At 26.3% G+C, this 9,680-nt stretch overlaps 1 protein-coding gene across 2 annotated transcripts; it reads left to right on the forward strand.

Moving 5' to 3' along the window:
- Window positions 1–3,442: 3,442 nt before the first annotated feature.
- Window positions 3,443–7,500, forward strand: LOC100167940 (Ulp1 protease family, C-terminal catalytic domain containing protein-like). Of its 2 annotated transcripts, NM_001162298.2 has the most exon segments (3): window positions 3,443–3,654; window positions 3,774–3,861; window positions 6,090–7,223. In NM_001162298.2, coding segments are annotated over 2 exon segments (624 nt in total). In that variant the 5' UTR covers window positions 3,443–3,654; window positions 3,774–3,858; the 3' UTR covers window positions 6,711–7,223.
- The last annotated feature ends 2,180 nt before the right edge of the window (window positions 7,501–9,680 follow it).

A 9,680-nucleotide genomic window follows, 5' to 3' on the forward strand; every position in this document is an offset into this window, starting at 1 on the left:
TGTTTATTTGTAGAGATGTTGAAATATGTTATTTTATTTTTATTTTGTATAATACCGTATTATACCGTATACCGACTGTGGTAATCGGGGGCCCGGATCATAAATACAAACGGGGGCCCGGGGTGCTACTTGGTGTGTAGCACCCTGGGCCAGTCCACCCCTGGTTACTGATAGACAAAAGACATAATAATAATAATATGCATCTATTCTATCTAAAAATATCTTTACTATACACTATATATATATAGGTACACAGTCCACAGAATGTATGAACGGTAAAATGTAATGTGTTAACTATAAAAATATGTTTTTATTAAGTATGTTTTTGATACTGTAATGAATCTGTAATGAAAAACTGAAAACACTAGAAACGTTTTTTTAACGATTGGCCTGGAGGTGGGAAAAAATTGGCCTCTTTAATTGTTTGCACACCTTAAAAAAAAACTGAAATGGCGCCCCTGTTTTTCCTTTCTAAATTTTTGTAAACTTTATATACCTATCTATAAGATATTTATTGTATGTAATACTGTATTTTTTGTATTTTTACTCAAACTATACTATCTGTACTATTGGGCTTCGGCCCGTTTTATTCTACTAAATAAACTATTATTATTAATTTTTCACTGGATGTTTTTATTCGCATTTTCTGTTCATTTTCGTTTGAAGTTCATATTTTTACAATATTGGATATTCACTCGACTTCTCATGACATAGTAGCGATTTTGGTATTTAGTTGTTATTCAAAAACGAATAACTGTGGATACATAAACATTTTACTGAGAGTTTATATTTTCATTTTCTATACAACATACAATTTTGAAAATATTTTGACTTTTTGAGCTGTTTACGGATATTGTCAGTTTTCAATTTTTTATAAACATTTTATTTATTGGGTAAAAAGCGTGAAAATGTAATGCAAGGCTCATGATAATATAATGTTACAATAGCAGTTGAAAAAGATTAAAAATACATCGGCATACATTTTTTTTTATAAGCATTTATAGTTCAAATTTTGACAAAATGTATCAAATTTAAAATTCAATAATTATTTTATAGTTGAGCGACATCCATTTGCCCACCTTTTTAGATTTAGATTTACATTATATGTCAATTAATTTTTATTATTATGCCAATTAAATTATGGTATAATCATATATTGTCTCATATTAATCTCATAACTCATAAGTATAATAATCAATGCAATCAATAAGTTTCGATGAAAATTTCAGAGAAACTTTTAAAAATAAAACTTTGACATAAGCCAAGGGGGGGGGGGTCCACCCTCCTGGGTCCGCCACTGAAAACTAGCATTGCCCTTCACTGAGGTGGAACCTTTTATCGAAGGGCAAGAGTACTTACAAGTTATAACTAAAACTTGGTGAGATATAAAATAATAAAACATATGATGATTATTAATCAAATTCTACAGTAACTTACTAATACTAATGATAAATAAAGTAAACAAGAAAAAAAAAATTCTAAAAAAAGAAATTAATAAACGAAAATAATATTTTAAATAATACCTATATTATATTATTATAATTCAAATTCAAAATTATAAACTATTTTGGTTTATTGTCATATCAAATTGCAATGAACAAATTGTTCCTTAACACGGAACTTTCTGATATAAAAGTTTGCATTATAATATTATATCCGTGGATTCGTCATATTGACGTAGGAACCTATAGTAGGTATAATATCTATCATTTATATTTTATGGCAAATTTCAAAGTTGCAGAAGACACAGTCGATTAAAAATTCTAAATTTTCAATAAGCAAAGCAGATATGAGCAAAAAACTTACTGCGTTCCGTATAATTTTATTTTTCATAAATCACAATATTTTAAGTTCCATATTTTGTAGTGTTTCCTCATTGATCTCGCAGTGAATACGCCTCACGAATTCCGCCGAAAGAGTCCAAAGTAAATTTGTTTTCGTATTCTTTTGGGGTTTAAATTTACTTTTAAGAATTAAAATAAATATTTAATGTCACGAAAAATATGCTAACAAATTATTGTAGGCACATATTTTATTTTAGTTCTGAACTAAAAATGTATAAAATACACGAGATACAAACGTCGTCGTCGTTATCCAGTCCCCAGTCGTAGAATAATTATAATTAATAGATGTATCGTGCGTATCTGTATTGGGTAGGTACTTGAAATAGACATATATGTTTTGGTTTGATTTATAGAAATATATGTTATAAGTTATAATAGTCATAAGATATAATTTCAATTTATAACTAGTAATTTTTTTTCAAATCCAACGTTATAAGTTATAGGTAACTACTAACTATTAATTTAGTGTAGCATACTTAACTTCTATATTGTTCACCTAATATCTATATCATAGGGATTAAGGACGTATAACCATGTATACACATAAAAGTAATGTTCACGGAATGGTCAACTGCCTATTCTCATGTGTGCGCACTTATGAATAACATACTGATATACTCGTTATAGGTACCTATAATTGTTATAATTATTATAATTATTACACTATTAAATATTGTAATACATATACGAATGCTTTACCTATTATGTAGGTACCTAAAACTTCAACAGTTATTATTATATCAATTTTTTTTTCACATATAGATGGGTATATAGCCGTATAGGTACATTACTAGACTCTAATAATTAAAATCACATTTATTTATTTTCTCAAACACAATGTTTCAAAAATTATTAATTAATACATAATTTATTGGTATAGTATTAAATAATGAATGAAATAAAATAAACAGACCTACAATAATTATTAGTAATAAGAATAAATCCATGTATAAATTATTAAAATACGAACGAACAAACGAAAAACTATTCTGAATAAAGACAGTAATAGCTAATAAATACTATTGTGATTAGGTAAAGTAATTTATTTTACTATTAGGCATTAGTACAACTAGGTACAGTAGGTTAAAGTCATTTTTGCATTTTATGTAAAAGTTTATTTAATAAAACATTTTTATCAAGGTTTGTAATTTTTTTTAATTTATCAAGATTTTTCTTATTGAATATACTTTTTGATCAAATATAGATTTTTTATTAAGTTTTTGGTAATTTCTTTTTAGATTTGTTATATTCAATCAAGGTTTTTTTTTATGAAATATAGATTTATTTAATAAAATATAGATTATAATATGTATAACTATATATCACGGATATAGTCCGCCGTCCGGTATATTCTCTTTTGAAACGAGTATACATATTCGTGGACCATCCGTTGGCTGTAAAGAGTGACCAACGCTCTAACAGGCGTGCCGCGCTAGGGGAGAATATTGTAGCAGTGTTACCTCTAATATCATTGAGATAAATAAGAATAATATTATTATATTCTTATATTATATAGATTATATTATCTATTATCTATAAACCTTGCTTCGCCTCTTCCTACCACAATTTGTCGAGCTTCAACAGATATATAAAAATACAAATGAAATTTTTATATAACTGTTCCACTAACCACTTCCATTTACAATATTGAATATAACCACATGGAGTGTGAAACAGGATAGGAACACTAATATTCAACATGGTATACTTTGATAGCAAATTGCAATAATATTTTTCTGCAACAATTAGGAATTTCGCGTCTGCACTATACTAATTGCATAGATAAAAGACAAAGACAAATGTCTAAAGGGTAAAATATTTTCATATTTATGTTACATTTTATTTTAATTATTTCAAGTTTAATTTTGAGGCTTCTCAAATACTTTCATGTACCTATAACTATTATAGTATTGTATTATTTGATTTTAGTGTATACCATCTGCGGCTGCTTATATGATTATTTGGTTGAATTATTTTTTCTCCAGCGAACACCTGAATGGAAAGTTGACATACAATGGTAATTATAATTAGTTATGCATACAAATCATCTGTTATTTATAAACTTAAGTTTGTTGAGCTATAATAGTGGTGTACCTACTGAAAACTAAAAAAATCATTTGTTCCCAATCTTTAGTTTATAAAAACTTGATGGTTAGACTTAAACTTATTTAATTATTACTCAAATTTTTAGTTTTTAGGGGCGTTTTAATTAGTTTCAAATGCTCTGTATTATCCAAGGTATCAACTATAATTCTTTTCAAAATTTTTATACAACTAAAGTAACTTCACAATATATTATATTATAACATATGTATGTCAGATTTTTGGGACAACTGTTATTTGCACATTTTATTCTAGTATTTACTTACTTTGTTACGAAAAAAATACATAATCCTCATGTTCGTTTATAGACTAGATAAAGAACTGAAATTAAGTTGAAAGTAAATTAACTTTATCATATAGTATATACAAGAAAAACATTAGTTATTAATTATTTTTATATGTTATATTATTATATACAGTGTATATACGGAAACATTGGAAACTGTCACTTGGTAACTCAAATAAAGATTTAATCGTGCTCAGTTCTGTCTACATATATTTGAATTTGGTTTGCAAGACATACACTAACCGAATTCAAAAGTATGTATAAGGTATTGAGGGTATTATTTGTTTACGAATACTCACTGAACATAAATGTACTTAAGAAAGTACAGAGTAAAATGTGTAATTATGAACAATTTTCCATGTTGTAAAACCCTACCTACATTTATTGAATTTCATCTCATAATTTCTAGAAAACAAAATTTTTTTTCTAGTGAATTTATGTGTATATAGCAGGGATGGAAAATGTTTTTAATTTTTTCGTTTTCGTTTTTGTTTATTGATTTAAAAAATATTGTTTTTGTTTAACGTTTTTAAAGACGTTATTTTTCTATACTGTTTTTACAAATGTTATTTTCCTATTGTTTTCAAATAACGTTTTTGATAATATATTTTTTTTTTTTATATTATATTCTTATAACTTATATCTTTTAACTTTTAAGTTATAATAGTAACGTGCAATATAGAAATGCCCTTAAAAGTTGAAAATTAAAATTAATTATTATATATATAAATATATAAAAAGAACAATATTTTCAAAAACGTTATTTGGAAACAATAGAAAAATAACGTTTTTAAAAACAATACAATATATTATATATTATATACAGAATCTATTATATTCTTATAACTTATAACTTTTAACTTTTAAGTTATAATAGTAATGCGCAATATAGAAATGCACTTGAAAGTTAAATATTACAATTAATTCTTAATATTTAAATTTTAAATCAAAGTTATAATTCATATAAAAATTAGAAAATTCAAAATTTTTGATTTCAAATTAAAACGTTTCTAAAGTTAAAGATTAAAAAGTAAAGACAAGTGAAATATTTTTCAAATTTTTTTTTTTTGTGGTATACTATAATTTATTTTTGTTTTCATTTTTGATTTCGTTACTAAATTTTTTTCGGTTTTTGGGAATTTTTGTTATCATTTTTCAGTTGTTTTTTGTTTTTGTTTTTTGTTTTCTTCATTTTCGTTTTGTTAATTGTCTTCGTTCTTTTGTTTATTTCCATTTAACAACGTTTTTTAAAAACATTTCCATCCCAGGTATATAGTGTTGGAAAAATATTTGCTATTGAAAAAAATTTACATCCTGGCTTAAGCAATTGTATCACATATGACACATTGCGCACTAAGGTGCGTTGTTGTGTTTAAATTATACATAGGTAGGTTATTTTACAACAAGTTGTCTAATGTGGAATGTATCATGGCTGATACAATCATAAAAACATAATAAATAGTGTACTTCTTGTGACAGTGGTAGTTTTTAGTACTATATATGATCTTTAGTGGTATGGGATTATACATATAAACTAATGGACAGCACTTAGAGAGAAGTTAGGAGTACGATATAGAATGAGCAAGAAAAGAAACAAAGTAGTAAATTACAGTGTGATTACTGTCAAACAAAAAATTAAAATATATCTTAGTCCGTGGCATGATTAAAGATAGTATCTATATAGATTGGTGGTAAACACTGTAGTTGTTTGTGTTGTAGATGGTACCCAGTACAGTGTAGGATTGAAAATGGTCATGTATTAATCAATTTGTTAGGTACCTGTTATTAATTACTTTAGTTTAAAGATATTATATGAAATAAGTTTTATTTTATATTAACCATTTTTATGATTTTAGGCTGAGCATACTGCATATTATTTGGAACCCATTGAAGAGGGTGAATATAAATTTGCGGAGGTTGAAAACAGTCATCTTTTTTATAATGATGAAGTTATAAACGAATATATGGATCTAATCACACAACGTTCGCCCGAAACAGTTTATGCGTTTAATACATTTTTTTACCTAGCTCTATCTGACAAGGGATACTCACATGTTTGTCGTTGGACTAAGAAAATTGATATATTCTCAAAGAAAAAATTGTTCATACCTATTCATATTGAAGATCACTGGTGTTTAGTGTATGTTTGCTTTTCACAAAAATCCATTAAATATTATGATAGCATGGGTGGACGTAATTTTAAATGCTTAAAATTGATATTGAAATATTTAATGTTGGAACATGATAACAAAAAAGGAGAAGATTTTCATCCAAGTGGCTGGTTATTAATGAATGTGAAAAACTGCCCTCAACAATTGAATCATTGGGATTGTGGAGTGTTTGTTTGTATGTTTGCTGAATATTTATCGAGGGGGGCACCATTGAATTTTTCGCAACAACACATGGAAAAATTCAGGAGACAAATAGCATTAGAAATCAAAAAGAAAAAACTCAAAAAATCTGTACCAGAAACTTAAGCTTTATTGTAACAATAAATAATGATGCATAATATGCTCGATAAGTTTTGTAAGTGTTATTGATGTCAGAACACCCTTCCTTTATGCATAATTTAGTTTTAATAAGTAAAATTATATTTTGACATATTTATAATATAAATATAGAATACTTTGTTATTAAGTTTTATTAATTCTAACCTAATACAAATCCTATATAATTATAAACACAATTTTATCATGATTTTATGATTAAATAGTAATTAGATGTAATAACATTAATGTATTTGATAACTTACATTATAACTTAATTTTATTTACTTAAACTTTATTTATTAAATGAAAACTTTAAATTAGATGTATTGATTCCATAATAACTAAATAACTAATTCATTGTTTAGTTAAGTTAAATTATAATTTGTATTAGTTGTATTGTTAATTCATCCAGGAATTTATTGGCAGAAGTTTAAACAATTGGTTATCTCAGCAAATTTGATTAAGTATTATCTGTAGTGAATAAACATTTTTTTTATTGTGTAACTGCATTCAATTTTTTGGAAAATCTGTTTTATAATTGTATGGAGCGAATAAAATATTTTAGTTCACAGAAAATTACATATAATACTATATACTATGTTATGGTTAAAACTTAAAGTACTGTAATATGGCCTGGGGGTTACACGATATAAATAGATATTTATAGTGGGATTTGTGGGATGCTTTAAATATAATTATAAATTAACATGGCCAGGAACAGATAGATATAAGGATCTTAATTTAATTTAATAAACGAGAACTTAATTTCAGTTGTTAAGAGGATTTTTTGCCTACTAAATATTCACAAAATAGGTAAATGAAGTTTAACAATTGTTACGACTGTATCGTAGTCATACAGAGTTCTATAATATGAAAGGCCATGTCTATAATGTCTACACTGAACTTACTGTTCTTACAAAATATGTCTTACGGTTAATTGTGTTAATATGTTATTACTGTCAGCAGTTAATCGTATCATGTCTATAATGTATAGTTTATATAATAGGTATATATTGAGGTGTTGTGTAACATAAATGTTACGGTATGAATACTGGGAAAACCTAGGTTTATTCGGTGAAACCTTAAATTTTCCAACCAGCTACGAAAATAAAATTATAGAAAACGAAATAACTAAGTTAACGTTCCAGAATTGTTTTCATATTGAAAGTCTAAAAGTGTATGTAGAGTGTAAACCATCATTTTCCAGAAAATTTAAATTCTGAAATTACCTATATGCATTATACATAGATGCAAATAGGGTAGGCTATGCCCCCCCCCCCAAAAAAAAAAAAAACAATATATTTTTTAACATATTTTTAAGCTTATTCAATATAATTATAATTTATAGACTTATAAGTTATAAAGACTTTAAAAGTCTATTGTTTATAATTCAGGTCTAAAGTAAGGCGTTTTAGACGATTTTAAAACTTTTACATTATTTTTATATAAATTAAACGAAACTATATCTATGTACAGACTACACGTAAATAAATATATGACCTAAACCTATAAAAAAAAAATTAATTTTTCAAATTAAAGAAGTCCAAAACGACTGTAAAACTTTCTTACAATCCTTTAAAAGTTTAAAATGTACCTATATAACAATTTATATCAAATTTATATTAGAATTTATATCGATATTATTAAAAGTAAAAATAATTAGTGGATTACTTATTTAGAATTTTTTTAGGGTATATAACTCATCAATAATGATAATAATTTATAAAAATTGACCCAGATAATGCTAAGGGGGTAAATGGCCATAATTTCTCACCCTCCTGCGGACGCCCTTGGAAATTCCCGAATTAATCTTTGCAATCGCCACCCGTGGCCTATGCAGACATGCAGTGCGTTTGAGTGTTCGACGATACTGTCATCGTTTCTACGACTTGAGAGTTACAACTTAAGATGATGTCACCGAACTGATGGTTTTTTCTCTCTTGCTCATGCGCAACATAGACAAAACGCTTCATCATTTCTTATTATGTTTTTGGGTAGGTATAGGTTATCTAATAGTAAAAACATGTCTATTACAAAAATAATAGAGAATAATTTTTGATGGCTTATGACATCGATTTGTCTACATTTTGTTTTAAAACAATTATGCATTGTAACGTTCTGTAAAATTGTGTTCTATTATTTTTCATTCTGGAATTATTATACACTTGGCGTAATTTCTACACTATATTATTTCCTTTTTTTTTTACGTTCTATCTATGGTAAATGGACATTTTCCCTCCGACTGGTTTTTATAGTAGGACTAGGACATGGCCACCGCACCACCGATATATTTTTGTTGCGGACATTTTCCCCCGTTTTTTTTTAAAGTTTACTATTGATCATTAATATTGAATTTAATAGCACAATATTATTTATTTTAGATTCTGAGTGGAACGATGAATGTATTGATTTTACAATGATGTGTGTTTTTTTTTTTATTTTTTTTTGTGTCTGTCATCACGTTTTAGGACAGTAAAAGTGCTTGGATTTTCTTCAACAGTACCTTTTCTGATAGGAAAGTGAATCTAGTTGGTACATTGGGGGGTCAAAAGTAAAATTTTTCCAATAGTTTTCAAAAGCGCCGTGAAAAACAAAAGAAAAATTAAGGAAAAACGGGAATTTTTACGCAAAATCTGTTTTCGAGAAAATCGATTTTGGTTTTTGGTGTAACTTTAAAAAAAATGACCGTAGATATATGAAATTTTGACTGAATGTTTATCTTAGCATTTTCTATACACCATAACATTTTCAAAATATTTTGATGTATTTTGAGCTCTTTACGGACATTTTTATTTTCCATTTTTTTTTAGTTTTTTTTCTAAAAATATCAATAAAATTTTATTTGTTGGATAAAAAAGCTTGAAAATTTAATAGAAAGGATCCTAGTATATTGTTTCAAAGGCAAATGAAAAATATTAAAAATCGTTAGTCACAGTTTTTTTTGTATAAGCATTTAAA

This window comes from Acyrthosiphon pisum, chromosome A2 (genome assembly GCF_005508785.2).
Source record: "Acyrthosiphon pisum isolate AL4f chromosome A2, pea_aphid_22Mar2018_4r6ur, whole genome shotgun sequence".
NCBI lineage: Eukaryota > Metazoa > Arthropoda > Insecta > Hemiptera > Aphididae > Acyrthosiphon > Acyrthosiphon pisum.

Bases quoted from the DNA above. Each gene is read 5' to 3' on its own strand.
- LOC100167940 (XM_008189040.3), top strand. From the start codon at position 6,198: ATGGATCTAATCACACAACGTTCGCCCGAAACAGTTTATGCGTTTAAT.